This window comes from Homalodisca vitripennis, chromosome 4, assembly GCF_021130785.1.
Source record: "Homalodisca vitripennis isolate AUS2020 chromosome 4, UT_GWSS_2.1, whole genome shotgun sequence".
Classification (NCBI taxonomy): Eukaryota; Metazoa; Arthropoda; class Insecta; order Hemiptera; family Cicadellidae; genus Homalodisca; species Homalodisca vitripennis.
The window spans coordinates 162223593-162247621 of NC_060210.1; the positions used below are offsets into that span (position 1 = coordinate 162223593).

At 31.6% G+C, this 24029-nt stretch overlaps 2 protein-coding genes across 2 annotated transcripts in view; one reads left to right on the top strand and one right to left on the bottom strand.

Moving 5' to 3' along the window:
• Positions 1–24029, bottom strand: part of LOC124361255 (apoptotic protease-activating factor 1-like) — a 74660-nt gene that overhangs the window by 11879 nt on the left and 38752 nt on the right. The window lies entirely within an intron of this gene.
• On the top strand, positions 21112–23616 carry LOC124360492 (serine/threonine-protein kinase Nek8-like). Its single transcript, XM_046814166.1, has one exon. The coding sequence runs from the start codon at positions 21125–21127 to the stop codon at positions 23171–23173; it is 2049 nt and encodes a 682-aa protein (XP_046670122.1). The 5' UTR covers positions 21112–21124; the 3' UTR covers positions 23174–23616.

The window sequence follows — 24029 nt, forward strand, 5'->3', positions numbered from 1 at the left end:
GTAGTCATCTTTAGAAATGGCTGCAAGCTCGAACTTCGTTTTTTTCTTAACCTCTTCAACGTTGTCAAATCGTTGACCTTTCAAGCCTCTTTTCATGTGTGGAAATAAAAAAAAGTCGCATGGAGCGAGGTCAGGCGAGTAAGGTGCGTGGGGCAGCGTAACCATGCCGTTTTTGGCTAAAAACTGCCTAACTGAGATGGCTGTGTGTGCCGGTGCATTGTCGTGGTGGAAGAACCACTCTCGTCTGCCACAAATCGGGTCTTTTCTGGCGAACACTGTTGCGCAATCTTCTTAAAATCTCCAAATAAAATGTTTGGTTGACAGTCTGACCTGGAGGAACAAACTCAGAATGAACAATGCCTTTAGCATCAAAAAAGCAAATCAACATGGTTTTGATGTTTGATTTGACTTGCCGACATTTTTTTGGACGAGGTGGAGATGGCGACTTCCATTGGCTTGACTGTTGCTTTGTTTCTGGGTCATAACCATAGCACCATGACTCATCACCAGTAATTACCTTTTCCAGAAAATCGGGATCATTTTCGAGATGTTCTTTCAGAAGGCGGCAAGTTTCAACTCGATGTGCCTTTTGATGGTCAGTCAGAAGTCGAGGAACAAATTTGGCAGCAACCCTTTTCAGTCCTAAATCTCCTGTTAAAATTCGCTGAACCGAGCTCCAAGTTAACCCACTACTCTCTGATAGTTCCTCAATTGTCTGTCGACGGTCGGTGAGCACAAGCTCTCAAATTTTCTCAATATTTTCGTCCGTTCGAGAGGTTGATAAACGTCCAGAACGTGGTTTGTCTTCAATCGACATGTCGCCATTTTTAAATCGAGCGAACCACTCGTAGACCTGAGTTTTCCCCATAGCAACATCTTTGTAAGCTGTATTCAACATTAAAATAGTTTCTGCAGCATTTTTACCAAGTAAAAAACAAAATTTCACAGCTGCACGTTGTTCACTTAAACTTGCCATGACAAAAAACGAAACAAGAACAAAACAGGGTTAGCGAAAACAGTCACTACGAACGAACAGAATGCACTAGGACAACGGAACTGGGGTCACTGAGCTCGCAATGGGTTGCGCGACACACGCCTAGTGGCAGGAATGTGTACTACACGCTGCCGGATGCCAGCAATACAATTCCGGTTACTTTTGGGTACCCCCTCGTATTTCTTTCTGGAGAACATTATTCTATAAGATTCTTCTGTTGAATCAGCCATTAAGTTATAAAAAGCAAAAATCCCAATCCCAACTGGCATTTATAGAATAGCACTTATGGTATCTGACATAGCTGTGAGATCATAGATAAATCCAAAAAAGTGCGTTGTGATGCACTTCAGCCGCAGTGAAGTGGTTCTCTTATAGCTACGCAATCAATGGGAACAAGCTGAAGACGGTTGATGAGGTGAGGGATCTGGGTGTCATCACTGCTCCTTCCTTATCTCCTTTTCCTCATCTCCAACACATTTCCTCAAAAGCTTCTTCCCTTCTTGGTTTTGTCCTCCGCTCTACTAAAGAACTCAGATCTCCCCATACCCTTCTTATTCTTTATAAAACCATAGTTTGTCCTTTGCTGGAGTACTGCTGTCTTGTTTGGTCACCTCATCAAGCCTTTCACATTGAAATGCTCAACAGAATGCAAGTCCGCTTCATCAGAGCTCTGGGAACAAGGCTCGGGTATCAGTACAGGAGACCCCAATCCACACCGTGGAGGAACTCTTCAACATCCAACCACCCTTTTTGCAGCAGGCTTATCAAGACCTCAACTTTCTGCGAGGGCTGGTCAACGGCGATACAGACTGTCCTGACCTGCTGGGAGCTGTTACTTTCACTGTGCTGAGAGGGACTCGCTCGAAGTCAGTTTTCAGTAGGCGTTTCCAGCCAACTAATTATACTCAAAACCACGGCATATCCAGAATCCTGAGGACTGGCGAGGCAGCTTCTTCCTCCATCAATTTCTTCGGGAATTCTTCTTTCCGGACGGAAGCTATTGGTTTTCTGAGAGACTGGAAGTGATGCGTGGTGCATGAGCTATGTAGTCTTTGTTTTACAATATTTCCTATCTGTTAAAATACCTTGATATTGTTTTGTTTTATTGTATACTTATTATCTATTGTTGGTTTCATTTGGATCTACTAGTAATATTTGTAAAATTGGTGTTGTTCCGTTGAAATAAATAAATTAATGATGGACCATTTACTGAGAAATGTCATTCAGTTAGAAGTTTACTTAACTATATGAGTGTTAGGTGATTTTTAATCAAGTTTTTAACACAGATGTGGGTGCACAGACAATTGTTTGTTAGGCCCAACAGGGCAATGTATGTCCTAAAACTGTTAGATCAGGTTTTCTGTGACACAAATATGTGGTGCTATTTTATCAGGTAGACTTATTGAGTAATAGAGTTCATGAACTGCTTTGTAGGTTCATGCAAACTAGGCATAAAGTCAAGGGGATTATTTACAGATTATTTCCTACAAATATGCTCTTATTTTCATGAAAACCATGTTTATTTCAAAATAAAGAGTTACAAAGTGGAATATTTCAAATTTTGAGAGCATCATTACAATTATTTCATGACTACACCACATGCTAATTATGCAAATATCATTATGAAAAGAAAAATTCTCTTGTTTGTATTTTTGAGACAATATTTGTTATGAAGAACTATTAGTGTTGTTTTTTATTTAGCAATTGATACTTATATTATATACTAGCTGTTAGAAGCGGCTTCACATGCATTTTTCAAAATAGAAGTCCTTATAATACTTGGTAAAAGCACTTATGATATAATATGATGGGGATGCTATGAAAATGTTCAAACATAAGTAAGTATACATTAGGTACATATTATTTCAGTGTTCATGCTTAAGATTATCAGAGTTTAACCTGTCATGATATGTATCATGTTTTGGACATATAGGAGCATTCTGGTTCGAATTAATTATATTTCCAATACCACAGCTGAGTCTGCCTTGTTGCCCTGATCAAAAATACATATACGGTTTAGGAAGAAATCCCATATACTTCCAGTATAAAGGTGAAATCTTATTAAGTTGTTAAGTTATTAAGTGCATCTTTCCAAAATAAACGTATACATAAGGTTTTGCGTTGTGAAGTCTTATTGCTTTTCGGGCTGTAATCTGAGAAAGAATGGATTGTAAAGGCATGTTTATATATATATATATATATATATATATATATATATATATATATATAAGTAGATATGAATATGCCGGTTCTAGACCACTTTTGGGACAGACAGAAAATCAATGTAAAATACTGTCCATTGAACCATAAACAAATCTAATAAAATCTAACAGGAAAGCACGAATGTTAAATAACCGAATCTTTAGCTGTTTTACTGTTCAATGTTTGCTTCTACATTTATAAGCTGTTTTAATGAAAAAATCAAAAAATCTTAATAAAAAATCTTTATTCTACAAAGTTAATTGTTATAATTTCTTTATCTTTTATAGTCTTCTTTCCAGTAACAATCAAGTGTAATTTTTCATTTTTGTTTAATTCTTTAATCTTTTTCTCATCCAAAACAGTCAAAAATCTGTTCGGCAAGTGTACTTTACAATCTTCCAACTCGGCAATTATTGTAAACCCGAATTTATCTTTCATTTTCTCCAAATTCAAGATTCTATATCTCTTTTTTTCTTCCAATTCCACTAATTTCTTATATTCTTTGAATCTTAGTTCACCAACCTTATTCAACTCTTGTAACAGCGCTGCCATTTGTTATAGAAAAATCTTTTAACTAAATTTAGTTAAAAGATTTTTCTATAACAAATAGAACAATCTGAAAACATTTGACCAGAAATTGTGCTGATTTGTGTCAAAAATCACTACTTCTCAAAATTTAATTTTACAAATTTTTGCTTTTTAAATAGAACAATCTGAAAACATTTGACCAGAAATTGTGCTGATTTGTGTCAAGTTGTCACAAAAATCACCACTTCTCAAAATTTTAGTTTACAAATTTTTGCTCTTTAAATATGGAGCGGAAAAAGATAGAGTGCCCATACTGCAAAAAAGACATTTTTGAACATCACTATACTCGTCATTACAATTCGAAAAATCATTTGAAGAACAAAGAAATTTATAATAAAGAACTAAATTATTTGAGGACTTGGGCTAAAGAGAATCAAATCGATGGTCACGAAAACATGTTTAATATAGAAAAATTGCGTGAATTAAAGAAAAGCTTTAAGGAGGATAAAAAAGATCTCAATCTATTTAATGATGAAAAAATTCAATCAATCGCTGAAAAATTGTCCTTAGAAACAAACGATAAAACTAAGTCTGAAATGATCGAAGAAATTGATAAAACTCTTAAAGTAAAATCCGAAAATATCATTGATGTAGAAGTTTTATCCTCAATACACGGTCTTTTCAAGCAATACATTTTAACAAACTTGAACGACAATTCCATGTCAATTTACAAATATCTTTCAATTATGCGGTCAGAAATTAAAAGTTTAATCGAGAAATTTCAAGAAAATGTTAAAAATATGAAGGGCTATCTCTCTTTGGAATGTGAATACGAACGAACTTTAGTGAATGGTGAACCGCAAACATGTCTAATGTACTTTACTATCAAAGCAGACGAAATCTTTGACGTAAACGACTTTATTACTAAGCAATTTAATAAATTAACACATCGAGAACAAACGAATAATCCAAATAAAGGTTCCGGATGGACATTTAAAAGTTGTAAACAACTAGTTTTGAGCCTTAATAAACATGAATTTATGAACGCAGGATCATATATCGATTTACCAAAGGAAATCAAAGATAAAAAAGCTTGTGTAAATATCAAAAATAAAGATGATTATTGCTTTATTTACTCTATCCGATGCGCTATTGAAAAACCCGAGACTCATGTTGACAGAGCAAAACAATACGAAAAATTCGTGAACGATGAGATATTTTCTGGATTCGACTATCCTATGTCTTTAAAAGATATACAATTATTTGAAAAACGAAGCAGCAAAGCAAAGTACAAGTATCCGAAAATGTCTGTAAATGTCTATACTTTTGATGAAAAACTACACATAGTACCGTTGCAAATTTCAGAAGTTTATGACGCCAAGTTAGAAGTTGATTTATTGTATGTTAAACAAGATGATAAATCCCATTATGTTTTGATAACAGATTTAAGTAGATTAGCGAGTTCACAGATATCAAAAAATGCTCACAAGACGTTCTTGTGTCGAAGATGTTTAAGCCATTTCTACAAATATAGTGCTTTATCAGATCATTTAGAAATTTGTAAGCAACATGAAGTTTGCAAGCCAATTATGCCGTTTCCGGGTCAAACAACTAAATTTACCAATTACCAAAAGAAATTTAGCCATCCGTACGTTATTTATATGGATTTTGAAAGTATATTAGAGAAGATTCCCACATGCAAAAACAATCCGCAAAAATCGACTACAACCAAGATTCAGAAGCATATTCCTTATGGTTTTACTCTATATTTAGTGTCTAATGTGACCAATCGTATGTACAAGCCGATATGTTATCGAGCAAAAAATGAAGAAGAGTTGCCGAACGTTCCTGCAAAATTGTTTGAAGAACTCAATAAATTATCGAAGTACATAGCTAAAAAATATAATTCAAAGAACATGAAGCCCATGAAATTGACTGACGAAGAAGAAATTTCGTATCAAAATTCAAATCTTTGCCACATTTGTGAAGAAATATCGTATCAAGACACTGAAAAAACTTTAGGGTTTTTACCAGATAATTGGAGTTCTGCTTATGATGCATTCAAAAAATGCAGAGATCACTGTCATTTGACTGGAAAATTTCGAGGTGCAGCTCATAGAATTTGTAATCTGAATTTGAAATTTCCTCAGAATATTCCCGTTTTCTGTCACAATATGTCTAATTACGATACGCATTTGTACATAAAAGAATTGGCAAAACAATACGGTAATGTTGATTTGATTGCAAACACCGATGAACGATATATAAATTACTCTGTAAATTCTGGATACGGGTATGAATTTGATGGTGACAAACCTAGAAAGTTCATAAAATTCTCTTTCGTAGACACGTTTAGATTCATGGCCTCGTCTATAGAAAAGTTAGCTAAAAATCTAAAGAGAGAAGACTTCAAACATACAAATCATTTTATACAAGATGGACTGAATGAGATAATAGAAAGACAGCCAAATGACGAAGAAGAAATCTTTAAAATTCTATCTGGAAAAGGCATATTTCCCTATGAATTTATCGACAGTATTGAAAAACTTGATTACACAGAAGAATTGAGAATTCAAGATTTCTATTCACTTTTGACAGACGAGAGCATATCTGAGAAAGATTTTCAACACTACTTAAATGTTTGGAACAAATTAAAAGAGAAAAATCTAGGAAATTACTCTGATTTGTACAACATTCAAGATGTTTTATTGCTTGCTGATATATTCGAAAATTTCAGAAATATTTGTTTGAATTGCTATAAACTCGATCCGGCACACTATCTAACAGCTCCCAGTCTCGCATGGGACGCAATGTTAAAATTAACGAAAATTGAGCTTCAGCTAATTAACGATTATAATATGTATTTGATGATTGAAAAAGGCATTCGCGGGGGCATTTCTCAGTGTATTAAACGATATGTGAAAGCAAATAACAAATATTTGAAAGATTTCGATAAGACAAAACCAGAAAGCTATCTGTTGTACGTCGATGCAAACAACCTTTATGGGTATGGGCTTATGCAAAATTTACCATATAACGATATCAAGTGGATGGATCCTAAAACGTATACAACAGCAGAATGGCAAGAAACAATTTTGGAACTCACTGGCGACGAAGATTATGGCTATATTCTCGAAGTCGATCTTGGATATCCAACGAATTTACACGAACATCACAAGGATTTACCTCTTGCTCCAGAACATTTTAAAAACAAACTTTGCACAACTCTACTGGATAAAACTGAATACGTTGTTCATTCGAGAAATTTGAAGTTCTATTTGGAACAAGGTATGATTTTGAAACATGTGAATAGAGTTATTGCATTCGATCAGAAGCCTTTTATGAAAGAATACATTGATTTTAACACAAACATGAGAACCAAAGCTACAAGCGACTTTGAAAAGGACTTTTATAAGCTGATGAACAACTCAGTTTTTGGAAAATCTATGGAAAATGTGAGAAACAGATGTGATATTAAGCTTGGAAATGAAGAATTTTCAATGAAACAAGCTAAGAAAACAAATTTCAAATGCTTTAACATCTTTGACGACAACTGTATAGCGAGTCACATGTACAAACAAAAGGTTAAATTTAACAAACCGATTTACATAGGATTTTCAGTTCTCGACCTCTCAAAATTGCTAATGTACGAGTTTTATTACAACAAATTAAAGAAGTTTGATCCAGATTTGAATCTGTGTTACATGGATACAGACAGTTATTTTCTAGAATTGAAACGAGATCCTTTTAAAATTATTAAAGAAAATATAGATGACTTTGATACAAGTGATTATCCAAAAGATCATGAATGTTTCACTACTAAAAATAAGAAGGTAATAGGGAAATTCAAAGATGAGTTAAATAGCGAAGTTTTAGAAGAATTTTGTGGTTTAAGGTCTAAGATGTACTCGTACAAATATCTAGACAAAAATCCAGTTAGGTGTAAAGGAATTAAGAGAAGCGTTGTAAATAAAACAATAAATATCGAAAACTTGAAGAGATGTTTGTTCGAAGATAAAGAAGAATTTAGGGAGATGACTGTAATAAAAAGCTATAAACATGAATTGTATACCATCACCATAAACAAGCTGGCACTGAACGCTAAAGATGATAAGAGAATTGTCCTAGAAAATAAGATCGATACAGTACCGTATGGATATAAAGGCGAAGCAAAATCTGATATATTAGATGAGTTAAATAAACTTGGAAACTTTGACATGTAAATGGAAGATGATTTGATTCACTGCCACAAATGCAAGAAAAAAACGAAAAATATAGATTCTAAAATCGTTCAAACTCAAAACGGGTTGTATAGAATTGCAGCAAAATGTTCAAAATGTAAGACAAATAAGAGTAAATTTATAAAGAATCCAAATGAAAAACAAGTAAAGAAAGAATCTAAGAATAAGGAAGAAATCGAGATTGAAGCTAGAGAAATTCATGCACCGGTACGAAAAAAGTTTAAAAAGAGAAAAATTATAACATTAGGAATTGACGATTTATGGGCAGCAGATTTAGTTATAATGTCTAACTATTCAGATCAAAATGATGGATTTAAGTATATGTTAAATGTTATTGATACTTTCTCAAAATATGCTTGGTCAAGAGCTATCAAAAGAAAAAACGGCAAGGATATTTCAAAAGCTTTCGAAGATATAGTAAAAGATGCCATAAGGATCAATCACAAACCTCCAAACTTACTTCATACAGATAAGGGTTTAGAGTTTAAAAATAAAGAATTTAACGATGTTTTGAGAAAATACAACATTAAGATTTATCATACTGAAAACGAAGAGAAATCAAGTATTGTAGAGAGATATAACAGAACTCAAAATGAGAGAATGAAAGTAATTTTTGAGATTAATAAAAACTTTAAATGGATCGATATTCTTCAAAAAATCGTAAAGAAATATAACGATACTGTTCATAGCACAATCAAAATGAAGCCTAAAGACGTAGATAAAGATGCAGAAAAAGAGTTATTAGAGTCGGTTTTTAAGTATGTTCCACCAGAAATTCACACGAAAACTAAATTTAAAGTCAATGATCATGTAAGAATTGTTAGTAAAAAACAAACATTTTCGAACAAATATAAGAACAATTGGTCAAGAGAAATCTTTGTGATTTATCAAATTAATAACACAGATCCTGTAACTTATAGTATAAAAGATTTAAATAATGAAGAAATAACCGGAAAGTTTTATGAATATGAATTGAGAAAGTCAAAGATTTTTTCTATATAAATGGAGGCCCAAAAGAAATGTTCAATGTGCAAAGAATTAAAAGGTTTTGAAGAATTTTATAAAGATAAGAGTAGAAAAGATGGAATTATTTATAATTGTAAAGATTGTTATAGGAAGTATCATAAAGAGCTGTATGATAAAATAGAAAAATTAACTTTGGAAGAGAAAGAATGTCTTAAATGTAAAGAAACTAAAAAAATTTCAGAGTTTAATAGTGATCACTATAGTAGAGATAAGAAAGACTCATATTGTAAAGATTGTGTAAAGAAGAATCACCATAGATTATATTATGAAGATACTCAATGTGAATGTGGAAGAACTATAAAATGGTTAAATAATTATCAAAAACATTTACAAACAAAATATCATAATTCAAGAGTTTAACATTTTCATCGTGTAATAATTTTTTCTATATAAATGGAGTCTCAAAAGAAATGTACAAAGTGTCAAGAAGAGAATAGAAAAGACTGTTATTGTAAGGAATTATACGATAAAATGAACAAATTAACTTTAGAAGAGAAAAAGTGTTACTTTTGTAAAGAAATTAAAAATATTTCTGAATTTAATAACTGGCAGTATAGTAAAGATAGAAAAGATGCTTTTTGCAAAGATTGTGCTAAAAAAATTTTCAGCGAAAGTTATAAAAACGAAATGCCTTGTGAATATGAAAAAAAGATTTTACAATGGTTACCTAGTTATGCTAAACATTTACAAACAAAATATCATAATTCGAGAGTTTAACATTTTCATCGTGTAATTTAGATATTCTATAAATCAGTCGAGATTCTGCCATATTTGTAGTAAAATGATTTCCGTTGTATAAAATATTCAAAGATTCTTTCATTTGGTTGTAGAGATTTATACTATTTGGATCTCCTTGTCTTAATAAAATTTCCATTTCTGGGTAATCAATTTCAAGTTCTTTCAATCTTTTCGGTATTTCTCTCTTTTGAGCTCTGATAACGTAATAAGGATATTCCCACATGTGATTCTTCTTAATTAACACAAAAACATGGTGTTTTTTCTTATCAAAATCTTTACAAACAAGATCTGGTTTCATTAAGTCAATTTTTACACTTTGTTTTGCAATTATTTCCGTTTTGATTTCATCTTTAATTTGCAAGTGCTTAACTTTGTCCTCTAAATATTTAATCTTGTTTTCAAGTTTGTACACACCAAATTTACGAATGCTTGGTAAAACATCTCTCGTAACCCATTGTTGAAAGCTTTTTGCTTCTATTTTATGAGATCTTAAAATTAACGAATAAAGTCCTGATTCATTAATGAAAATAGTATCTTTGTGAATATTTGCGAGGTGGCCCTCGAGGGCTACCTTATCTTTTAGATAAAAGTATTGAGATTTGTCACCTTCATCGACATTATTTCTAATCGCTTTTTCTGTATTGTTATATTCCAATATTTCTGCAACATCTTTAGCCTTAAACCAAAATTCATTATTTTCGTCAACAATTGTTAAAATTTCTTTATTATTGAATTTTAGTTGATTATTTCTTAGATCTATGACTGACTCCATTTAGATAGAAAAAATTTAACAAGCAATTTTTATTTTGAGAGACCTGGTTCATTAATAAAAACAGTACAGGGATGAAGATTGTTAAGGGGCCATTCGAATAGACCCTTGTTTTTTAAGTAAAAATATTGAATTTTGTCATCATCATCAACGTTTAATATGATTGCTTGTCTAGTGTTTTCATATTCTAATATTTCTGCAACATCTTTCGCTTTAAACCAGATCACATTGTTTTCGTCTACAATAGTTAAGATATTCGTGTTATCGAATGTAAGTTGGTTATTGAGCAGATCCACAACTGACTCCATTTAGAAAGAAAAAATTTAACAAGCAATTATTTGAGTGTAAAGTCCAGATTCATTAATAAAAATTGAACTAGGATGTAATGTTTGTAAGAGTCGCGATTCGATACCCTTGTCAGAACGTATGTTTTTGAATATTTTCTCGGGGTCTATGGGATAGACTCCAGTGATTTATACATTTAAGGGCTATTTTCTCGTCATTATCGTCATTTTAATCTAATCGCCTCTCATCAATCTTAAATAAATTGTTGTTTTACTCTCATTATTTAATAAATTTCCCTCAGAGTCTTGTATAGTTAGAACGATTTTTTGAATTCTTTTAATATTTTTTCTAATTGGAATATAATCGATTTCATTCGGTTTTTCACTGATTTTCGATCCATAAGCAACATTTGGGAAAAAAGTGTACAAAATTTCAGATTCTTTGTGTAGATGTTCGGTATGATTTTCAAAACTAGGTTCAACGAGATTGCAGTGCACTTCAATTACATCAAACGGTCTAAATTTTGGCGTTTTATTTCCTAAATATACCTGATTTGGCTCAATAGTTTCTTGAACAAACCCTAATAAATCTACAATAATTGCTGAAAACATTATTCTTACTGGTGATTTTATTTGAATTTTATTAGAGAGATAATTTTTTTGCATTTCAAACTTGTTTTCGTCAAAGTTTAAAGATTTATCTGATTGTTTGAATGTTTTCAGATAATTTTTAAGGGAATTTTTTATTTGATCGAAAGTATAATATCCTTTGTTTAAACCATAGTATTTTGTTATGTTCTTCTCACTAAATCCTATGCAATAAGGAGAACTTTCACTAATATTTATTACAAAATTGTCAGAATAAAAACCGCTTAAACCGATAAAATAATTTGATTCTTCCTCTAAGTGTATAGGATGTTCCAAGTTTAAAACTAATTTAGAGCTTTCTGAAGTCAACTTGAACAGCTTCATTTTCGCAAGCGTTGCTTCAAGATGAAAATCTTCTATTTAAATGGAGAAATTTTTAAAGCAAAAAGATCAGATAAAACTTCAAACGTTTGAAGAAAATAAGAAAGATCAACCAATCAGATTGTTAATTGTTGGTTCAAGTGGATGTGGAAAAACAACTTTATTATTGAATTTTATCTACAATAGGTTGATTCCTTATTCCAATTTGTATGTTTTTAGTAAATCTTTAGAACAAGACGCCTATAAAAAATTACAAGAAAGATTTGAAAATATTGAGAAGAACTTAAACAAAAAAATATCACATTTTTATAATGCTTCTGAGGACATAGTTCCGTTAAGCGAATGTAAACCCAATTCGTTAATCGTTTTTGATGATTGTATTTTAGAAAATCAAGACGTTATTAAGGAATATTTCGTAATGTCTCGTCACAAAAACATATCTTGTATCTATCTTTCCCAATGCTTTTCAAAGGTTGATAAACAAGTTATAAGAAATAATTTGAATATGTTGTGTATTTTTAAGCAAGATGATCACTATTCGAGAAAGATTTATAACAATTATGTGGGATCTGATATGAGTTTTAACCACTTTAATGAATTGTGTGATAAAATTTGGAAAGAAGACTACGGATTTTTAACAATTAATCTAACTTTGAAGCCTAAAAATGGTAAATATTTGAATAAATTTTCCAATATAAACGTGTGATAATCTAGTTGTTTTCATGTTTTTACGTTCACGTTCCACGTTCACGTTCATGTTTCACGTTCACGTTTTACGTTCCACGTTTCGTGTTCGTGTTTCACGTTCGTGTTTTACGTTTCACGTTCATGTTCACGTTCGTGTTTCACGTTCGTGTTTCACGTTCGTGTTTCACGTTCGTGTTTCACGTTCCACGTTCACGTTTTTACGTTCCACGTTCACGTTTCGTGTTCACGTTTCCACGTTCCACGTTTACGTTTCAACATTTTCCTAAATAAATGGCGAACGTAACTTCAGAAGAAGCAAAAAAACTTGATCAAATAGAAAAGAAATTAATCAAAGAATTTAAAGAACAGATTCGAATTGATGAAAAAGAACAAGAATTTATTCAAAAAATTAATCAACCTGTAACATCTGCAATAAAAAATGTTGAGGGCAAAATTGAAAATGTTTTAAGCGATAATCAAAATTTGATGAATTTGGTTCCAGTTGTACGACAATTTGCTGATATTTCGATACCAGAATCTGAGTTTGAATTGCCAAAATTACCATCTTCAACACCATTTAGACCTCGAATCATTGAAGACTCTACCATAGTTGAACCAATAAGTCCTGGAACAACGGATATAATAATTGGTGAAATTGGTAAAAAATTTCTTCCTAGAGCAAAGGATGATAAATTTGGTTTGTATTGGGACAGAAAAAAGAAAAGTTTTATGATTGGAAATTTGCCCGTGAATTTTGAGCATAATGATATCATTATTAATGAAAAAACATATGAAGGAACTCAAGGTTTATGGAGATTATTAACAGGCACTGATGTTCCAAAAGACGGTTTATATTCTGAAGAAGACTTGAAAAAGTATACAGAAATTTTATGGAAATCTGATTCAATTTACAAAAATAATGATCCATCAACTAAGAAACCAAAGTCAAGTAAAGGTAAAAAAATATCTCAATTTGATTAAACCAATTTGGGAAAAACGAATCGAAGGATCAGGTGTAAGAAAATACAGTGATAATAAGATTGAGTACAGATATATCGACGATTTGACAAAACTCGATGGAATTATAAATTATATTTATGCTCAAGAGAAGGCTGGAAACAACAATTTTTTGAACGAAAAGAAAGCGATTAAAGATTTTATTTCGAACAAACTTGACGAAATGATTGAAAAACCTGATGGAATTAAATATTTAAAACGAGTTTTGCCGGCAATAAGTTCATCTATGATTGAGGGTAGTGGACTTTTGAATGATTTTATCAACAATTTACCTTTTGAATTACACGTACCAACTTATCAGTATCTGGGGCCTGGCACAAAACTCGAAAAAAGACTAAAAAGAGGAGATCCTGGTATAAATAAATTAGATCAAGCTGCTATGGAACACAATATTTTTTATGCAAAACATAGAGACACAAATTCCAGACATATCGCAGATAAAGTTTTGCAAGATAAGGCAATGGATAGATTTTTATCAAAAGATGCTAGTTTAGGTGAAAGATTTGTTGCGCTTCCAACAGCTGGAGCAATGTTTTTGAAGAGAAAACTAGGAATGGGAATCGAAGAGAACTTGAAATTTTAACTATATAAATGGAGGTGAATGTAAATTTCAGCAAAAATCAGAAAGAAAAAATAAAATCCGCTTTTAAGAAGAAAATACCCGTTAGTATTCAATTTAAAATAGATCAACTAAAAAATGGCGAAGATAAGATATTTTTAACAAATAGACAATACAATAAACTCGAAAAACATAAGAAAAAACAATAAAGGAACCAGAATAGAATTTTCTTATAATCAGTTGAAAGAACTTAAAAATGGTGGACTTTTGAAAGATTTATTAGATTTTGGAGAAAATATTCCAGTTGTTAAAAATGTTGTTCCTTATGTTCGTAAAGCTGCTCCAATCGTTAAAAAGGATGTGATTCCTATTGTTCGAAACATTTTAAATTGGTTAGATAAAGAGTTGGAAGATGTTACAGGATCTGGATTAGATGAAAAAACTTTGAATTACGTGAAATCAAACATTGAAAAAAAAATTTAAACCTTTAACATTCGGGGAATTGGAAGAAATCTGCAAAAATATTAAACATTTTAGAGGAATCTTCATGAGAGATACATTACCTGAAAAAGTTAAGAAATTTGAATGTGGAATTGTGAATTTAGACTCGATTATGGGAAGTGGAACACATTGGATTTGCTATTATAAAAATGATAAGATTGCGTTTTATTTTGATTCGTATGGAAGAATTGAGGACAAACCACCTATAGAATTGATTAAATATTTGAAAAAATCAAGCGTCTACTACAATGATTCTCAGATTCAAGACTATAAAGATCCCCCAATTTGTGGTCATTTATGTGTTTTTGTTTTGAATGAACTGAGTACTGGTAAAGATTTTAAAGAAGTTGTTAACAAATTATTGCTTAATAAATATGGATTCACAAAATATTTTTGACGTATTTGGAACACAAATTATTCAAAATGTAGATAATAGTTTGAATTTTGATAGTTTGAGAAATGAGTTTGATAACAAGTTAGAAAATGTATTACAAAACCTTCCAGATTCAGATATGTTTGCTGTCGAGATTGAAGATTTTAAAGCAGAATATGATAACAAACTTGCAAATTTCATGAGTTCAAATGAAGTTGCTGATAAAATAAAAACATTGGAAAAAGAAGTTGATGATGGTGTAAAAAAATTATTTACCAATTTAATGTCTCATATCGAAAAAGCTGATGAAATTACTGAAGCGATCAAAGTTGAAAAGAATTATGTTAGTTTGGCTAATAAGAAAAGAATTGTCGGTGTTCGACCTGGTATTGACAAACATGATGTTGTTGTTAAAGAACAAATTTTAAAACCTCTAAAATTATCAGAAAACATCGATATTGTTGATTTACATGATCCGAATGTTAAAAATGCCTTAGATTTTAAAGGAAAAAGAATTAGCGATGTTAGTAAAGGAATTAATCCATTTGATGTTGTTGTAATGATTCAATTAGAAGATCCTATTAAAATGTTTAATGAACTAAAACAAAATTATGAGAATCATAAACAGCATGTTAAAGATTTTACAACAGAAGTCTATGACAAGTTAGAAGCCAGAAATAGAAGATCAGTAGACGATGTTGGTGAATTACTTGATAAAGTAAATAAACTAGAAGAAAACTTTAATACATATAAAAATAGTGTTAATGTATTAGTTGGTGAAGTAATTAACAAAATTCTGGAAGATTTTGATACACATTTCAATGAGAAAATAAACATTTTTGAAAATTTTGGTACACGTTTAAATGAGCAAATAACACATAATAATGAATTACTTAAAAGAATAGAAGATCGATACTCTTTATATCTCGATAAAGTAAATAAACTAGAAGAAAACTTTAATAAATTTAAAGAAGATGTTAATAAAACTTTTGAAAACATCGACAACAGATTTAATGGAGTAGGTGGTTACGATGACTAATTTTCCTTATATAAATGGCGCTCATATATTGTGTGAGATGTAAAGAAAAAACTGCAACAAATGATATAAAATACTATGCAAACATTAAAATTTTCGGGAAAATGTGCTGAATGTAACTCAAAAAAGAGTCAATTTATAAAAACTTGATTTTGAAATTTTTTCTTAATAAATAGAGATGGCGGGACATTACAGTGCTTTCGATCTTTTTATCATGCAACACGAAAGAGATTTGAAAAAAGAACATTGGGATGACATTTCTCAAAAATATGAATTATCCGAAGATATGATGAGATTATACGTAAACAAATTGAATTGGTATAACATTGCTAAATATGAAACTTTATCATCAGAGTTCATTCAAGAAAATATACATTATCAATTAAAAGATCATATGTCTGTTCTTTGTCTCTATCAACACTTGAGTATAAAGTTTTTGGATGAAAATAAAGATACAGTTGATTGGAACAATATTATAGATAGCGGTTACTATCCTGTGCAGATTTTATTGAAATATGTGACCGAGATCGCAAAATTTAAGGAAGAGAATCCTGAATATGACGAAGTAGATCATTAAAAATGACTCTAATCTTTTTAATTATTTTACTAAAATTTATATCTTTTCTTATAAAAACGTACATTAGATCGATGAAAAAATGATACACGATGTTTAAAATTTCTAAATTTTCTCTTATTAAATGGCGGACTACAGAAAATATGCTAGTGATATTGAAAGGGCGGAGTTTAAAAATTTCTATCCAATTAGTAAACAACATTTGAATGAACCGAATAAAAGAACTGAGTTTAATATTGATTTTGGAGATAACTTTTGCTCGTCTAACTTCCAGTTTTATATTTCTGGAACTTTAACAAAACAAGATGGTCAAGCATATCTTGGAACTGATAATGTTAGATTAATCGATAATTTTATACCGTTTTTATTTTCTAAGATTGAAGTAAGAAAACACAATAAATTGATAGAAGAAGTCGAAAACTGTGGCCAATTAAGCACAATTAAAGGAACTATTTCGTATTCAAAAAGTGATGTTATTTCTCAAACTTCTAATGGCTTTGAATCAGATTTTAAATTTGGTGTTTTTGAAGCAGCTGGAAATTTATCTCATTTTGGATTAGGATTTTTTGAAAATGTTACTATTCCGATCTATAAAGGAGGATTTTATCTAAGTTTTATAAGAGCAGAAGACGATGATGCGATTCTGAAGACTGCAACTGGAAATGTTATGCCTGTTGATGGAAAAATAACAATTACAGATTTTTTTATTAGAGTTCCAATGATTGATTATAAAACCACGAGTAAAATTAGGTTGATTGATGAAATTACAAAAAGTCAAAACATTATGTTTAATTTTCTAGATTGGCAATGTATTGAACAAAAAGGTATTTCCGGAACAACTTATTCGTTCGATATTACAAACATTTATAGAAATATCTTCAATCCCAAGTTCGTTATCATAGGTTTTCAAACAGATAGACAGAATAATCAAGAAAAAATCCTTCAAAGTTTGATAGTTTGAATGTAAAAAATATCAGAGTAAAATTGAACGGTTCTTATTATCCAGATGAATTACAAAATTTAAACATTTCAGGAGGTCTTTTCAGAATCATGTATCAGATGTATCAAGATTTTAAGAAAGTTTACTGTAATAATAAGGAAATGTATTACAATCCTAAAGAATTTATAGCGAATAGACCTATTTATGTCATTGATACAACAAAGAGTTTGACAAATATTTCTGGTTCAAAGAACGATATAATTATCAATATGGATTTTCAAAATGCTATTACTAACTCGACATGTTATGTGGTTGTGGTTTCTGAGAAATTTTTAGCCTATGATGTGATTAAGAACGATATTAGAGAAATTCAGTAAAAATCGCGTTATTCGTCGGATAGTTTTAAAACTTTACAGAATTGTTAAAGACATTGATAAAAGTATACATTTTAAATTGCATTAAAAAATTTTGAAAAATAGGGATGATATTAGGAAAAAAACTATTTTAAGGTCATGGACCGGAAGTGGTGATTTTAAAAAATACTTTAATATTTACTGATCCTATATACCAAATTTCATCAAAAAAGCTCCAATAGTTCTCGAGATATAAGAGTTTAAAGATAAGGGATGATTGGGGTAGATTTTGAAAATTTTGTTATTTTCATGAAATTTTAAGTTGAACTCGCTTGTTTTTGAAGTTTCAGATTTTTCCGATAAAATTTTTTATTTTTCTTTGAATATTAAGAAATAGGGGATGATTTCACCCTTATGGATAAGTTAAGTCGAAAGAGTTAAGCATTTGCTATATGTGTACCAAATTTCATCAAAATCTGTTAAGTAGTTTTTGAGATACAAGTTTGGAAAGATTTGCTCATTTCATATACATTCACAAGTATAATACTTTTATAATATACATTGGAAACTATAACAGTTCTAATATCGATTGCAACCATCGATTTTTATTATCGATAAAACTTCGATATTCATAATCGTTTATCGCACGGAAAAAATTTTCATCATGGGCGTTGGCCACGTATAGCCAGTCATGCTTGATCCTCCTCTATTTTAACGAAATTTAACAAGATATATCATCATTTAGAAGATTCTAATGTATTTGTGAGTTGAAGAAAGAAGATATAGACTTTATATGAAGTAAGAAGATTGTGTGATGTTCTGTGTTTCTTGTTAAAAGTGAAGTGAAGTGTTCCACTGGGCGTTGCCATTCATAGTGTTATTATATTTTATAAGTTACTTTTATATTTGGGACTCGAAGAAAGACGTTACAAGAAGATTGTGAATTTGTGTAGACATTCTAAACTGTGATAAAAACATTGTGTGAAAATAGTGATGTAAAGTGTTCATTTGTAATACAGAATTAAGTGTTTTTACAGTGATTTCATTGTCTCACACGGCGTGAGAAAAGCAAGGTCATTGTTTGGTGTCACTACTGTCCTTGTACCACACACGGCGTGTGAAAAGCAAGGTCATTGTTTGGTGTCACTACTGTCCTTGTACCACACACAGCGTGTGAAAAGCAAGGTCAAGCGTTAGTGACACAAACGCCTCTCACATGTTTAAATAAAATGAGATTCGAGGTCAAGCGTTAGTGGTACAAACGCTCACAGCAGACGTAACAAATCTACAGTTGATTGAAATAAAATATATGATACCTTTCTTCTTCTCCCATTCCCAATTTCTTAGAAGTTAAGTAGATATCGCAAAAACACGCACACTAACAACACTCATTTTGTATGTCTTTAACAATAATTGATGATGTTCATATTATTCTCTTTCATTCCTTCTAAAACTTCAAAAATATACTCTTTCGCTGATGAAAAATCTCGATTTCTTCCGGAATAATCTTTGTAATCATAGACAAAATATCCTAAATAGTTGTACAGTAGAATGAAATTATTTCTATTTATCTCTGTTGTAGAAATGTAAACATAAACATTTGCGCTGAAAAATTTATATCTCGGCAGACTTAGTTCCATAATCTCCATTTATAAAAAAATCTTTTTGTTTAAATGGAAGAGTATAATGCCAACTGTTACAAGTGTTATAATAGAGGAGAAATTATTGATAAAAGATTCGTTTGTAGAGATTGTAATTTAATTTTGTACGAAAGACCTAAACCTAAGAAATTTCGAAATAAATTAACACATTTGAATAACCTGCTTACAAAATTGCAATATGGAGACAAGAAGCAAACAAAATTTGTTATAGAATTTAGAAAACAGAATAAAAATTTTTACTTATCTCTTGGAACCATTGACAAAATTATTTTCCTTTTCAAAGAATACATTAGGTTTGTAGGTATCGATACACACGTTTATTATGAAAAGATATTACCTGTATTTTTTTATTATCTAGATGTAGAATTTGTTTATGATTTTGAACCAGAAATCCTCGATGATTTTATAGTACATTTGGAGAAATTAAACGAAGAACCTCGTGAAAAGAATGCGGTTTTACTCACATTCTCCCCGACTTCTCGAGTGATTGTTAGCGAATTTCATTTTTTCCGTCTTTAAATTTTTTCTATTTAAATGGAGTTCTTGAAGGAGTTAAATGATATTGGAGAATGTAAGTTTAAAGAGTATAAGAAGTTAAATGAATTGGAAGAAAGGAAGAAACATAGAATCTTGAATTTGGAGAAAATGAAAGATAAATTCGGGTTTACAATAATTGCCGAGTTGGAAGATTGTAAAGTACACTTACCGAACAGATTTTTGACTGTTTTGGATGAGAAAAAGATTAAAGAATTAAACAAAAATGAAAAATTACACTTGATTGTTACTGGAAAGAAGACTATTAAAGATAAAGACTGTGTTACAATTAACTTTGTAGAATAAAGATTTTTTATTAAGATTTTTTGATTTTTTCATTAAAACAGCTTATAAATGTAGAAGCAAACATTGAACAGTAAAACAGCTAAAGATTCGGTTATTTAACATTCGTGCTTTCCTGTTAGATTTCTTAGATTTGTTTATTGTTCAATGGACAGTATTTTACATTGATTTTCTGACTGTCCCAAAAGTGGTCTAGGAACCCCTTACTGTTTGATTTTACAGATTCGTTTATTGTCCTTTAAACAGTATTTTCCCTTGATTTTCTGTGTGTCCCAAAAGTGGTCTAGAACCGGCATATTCATATCTACTTATATATATATATATATATATATATATATATATATATATATATATATATATATATATAAACTTTGTATTAGCTATCTGTAGTGCACTACTGGTAAAACATTGTATAGTTAGTATTTTATACAATTTAAATGTAAACTGATGTTTTAGCCTATTTGTCAAAATTCATTAAAATGTCAACAGCTGAATAGTGTCAGTAAAATTTATATAAATACTAAAATTTTTTAAGAATTCCAAAATATTTTAGGTGACTTTTCTTATTTCTCTTCTTATAAACCATCCTCGAATTTCAACGAATATTTTACAAAAAGAATTAGCCAAATTGCTCTAGCCGTTCTCGAGATTAGCACTTTTGTGATTCTTTTTATTTATAAGATACGTACTTACAAAATTATCCTCTTATTATTGCATTATTAAACATTACAAAATTCTTGTGTATTCTGCATATTTAATAAAAAATTGTGGAATATAATAAAGCAGTATTATAATTTCCTTTTCTATTCTTTTATAGGTACTTGAAGAAAAGAAAATGACACTTGATGGTTATGAGAAGATCAGGACAGTTGGAAAGGGGGCTTTCGGCACTGCAGTACTTTACCGAAGATTGACATCTGATCTGTTAGTAGTGATCAAGGAAATCAACATGCTGGAACTCAGCACAACTGAGAGACAGATGGCCCTCAACGAGGTACAGGTGCTGTCTTCTCTAAGTCATCCCAACATCATCCGTTATCTTGGCAGTTTTGAAGTGGACGGATTACTTATGATAGAGATGGAGTACGCAGATGGTGGTACACTCGCTCAACTAATCACCCGTTCATCTCAACTCTCAGAGCTCAAAGTACTCACTCTATTCATACAGTGTGTGGCCGCCATAAAATACATGCACCAAAATAACATTTTGCATAGGGATTTAAAGACAGCAAATGTATTTCTAACAAAACAGAACATAATCAAAGTCGGAGATTTTGGCATTTCTAAAGTGATGTCAACCAAGGGTCAGGCTCAGACAGTGTTAGGCACACCTTACTACATCAGCCCAGAGATGTGTGAGGGAAAGCAATACGACCACAAGTCAGATATTTGGGCCCTCGGCTGTATATTGTATGAAATGGCTTGCTTACAAAAAACTTTTCAAGGGAATAATTTGCCTGTTCTAGTTAATAAAATTATGAAAGGAACATACGACCCTGTACCTAATGTGTACTCAGAGGGATTAAGAAATTTAGTAATGCATTTACTCCAGAAAGAACCTAATGCAAGACCAACTACTACTGAGGTATACAGTCGAGTCAGTAACCTTCTGGAACAAGCTCGAAAAAATGCAGTGTCTGTAGTGGACCAAACACATATCAGATCAATTCTGTACCAGTTATCAGGCAGTGGAACCACATTTTCTTGTGTTCCCTTGCCATTGCCACCCACACTCCATATTGTGCAAGTAGCAGTAAGTGACACTCATTACATCGCCGTGTCTGCAGACATGAGAGTTTACACGTGGGGAGAAGGTAAAAGAGGTCAGTTGGGTCACACCAATTCTCCTTTGTGGCTTCAGCAACCGACACTTGTTAGAACACTAACTGACAGAAAAATAACAGCTGTAGGAGCAGGGGATGGGTTTAGTTTGTTTCTGAGTGACTCAGGTGTGCTCATGACTTGTGGTGATGGAACATTTGGATGTCTCGGTAATGGAGATTGGAGCAGCACGTCTAGACCTCAACTGGTAGACAGTCTACTCAACAAGGAGGTGACACAAATATCTTGTGGGGACCATCACTGTGCTGCTGTCACGAGAGATGGAGTATTGTTTACGTGGGGTCGTGGAGACTCAGGACGGCTAGGCACTGGAAATGAGCATAACTACTGTGTCCCATCCAGAGTGACAGTACCTACAACAGTCCGCAGGGTCATTTGTGGACCTGACTGTACTGCCATCATCTCTAATACTGGAGCTGTTTATGTGTGTGGGAACAACTCTCACAACAAGCTGGGCCTCTCAAATAAGTGGCAGATTTTTGGTTTGAAACATAACCCATCAGAAAAAAACCTCATTTTACGAGTTGTGACAGCCCTTAATTCATGGAGAATAGAAAACATATCTTTCTCGACTGACCACAGTGCAGCTTTGAGTGAATGTGGCCAAGTTATAACTATGGGCAACAACTCTGAAGCTCAAGTAGGACACATGGCTGGAAAACCTCATGTCATGACAGCAGTACAGGACAAGATAGCAAATCTTGTGGAGTGTGGGCCGACCTACACAGTGATGGCTACCATTCATAATGCTTTGTACTTTTGGGGCACTCGTTACCTCGGTGCAGCAACATTGTCACATCGTGTTCAAAACCCAGAAGAGATGCTGGCTTTGTATGCATCACCTACACAGATAGAGCAAGGAGAGGTGGTGACTGTGGCAGGCATCTACACACTTTGGGATACTATCTTGCTTCTGGTCAACACCACAATGCCTCTCGCCACCACAGGGGAATGTGACACTAGCAGCCCAATACCTAACTGGATAGCAGTTGAGCTGGCACAAGCTGAACATCCATGGAGCGAACAACTTACATCATTGTAGACATGCTTCTTATTATGTTAAATGTCATTCAAAAATATGTGTATAATATCATTGTAAATAATGTTTGTTATGGTAACATTCGGACCTGTGTTACAAACAAATAAGTTTGAGATTAACCTACGAGGAAACAACCTGTAGGAGATTAGTAAGGTTAAGTTCCCACTATAAGTGTACATAAAATTACATCTTACGCAACAAAAACTGTCCCCTCAAACTCTTCTTTTGGTGATTGTGATTCAAAGGGAATGTCACATTAAAAGACAAGAAAGTATCCATTAAAAGTAAACAAGAACACTGCAAATATCAAGATTTGTAAAAATTATTGTTCCATTTAAAGAATTGTAGGTAACAACACCTCTTATTTCCATCTACGCCTTATCGATTGTTGTACACATACTTAATCAAAATAAGAGCTCAAATTTTAGTAAAAACATTATTCTGTAATCGTGATTAAAAAAATTAATTTTAATACATAAATTTAGATTATTATATCCATAGAATAACAACAATAATATACTTTGAACACAAAAAACACATATACTTGTTTTATTAACAACCACCATTGACAGTAAAAAGTCTTGAGGAATGTGTATTGGGAATTTTATAAGATGCTACAGAACTACATAGGATTTGGAATAAAGGAAATTAAATGCATGTACTTTTTAAGACAAAAAAATATTAAACATTCTGAAGATATGATTACGGGCTCTATTTTTGTAGTGCAGAATTAAAATTCTGAATGGTAAATTTGTTTGAATTGTTTGAATAAAACTTGAAAATGGTGAGAGAACGTAACCAAAATCAGATAAAGAGATCCTGAATCAAAATGAGACATTTCATTTCAATCTTAACATAA

Excerpts from the sequence above, each read along its gene's own strand:
- LOC124360492 (XM_046814166.1), top strand. The coding sequence starts at position 21,125 with ATGACACTTGATGGTTATGAGAAGATCAGGACAGTTGGAAAGGGGGCT.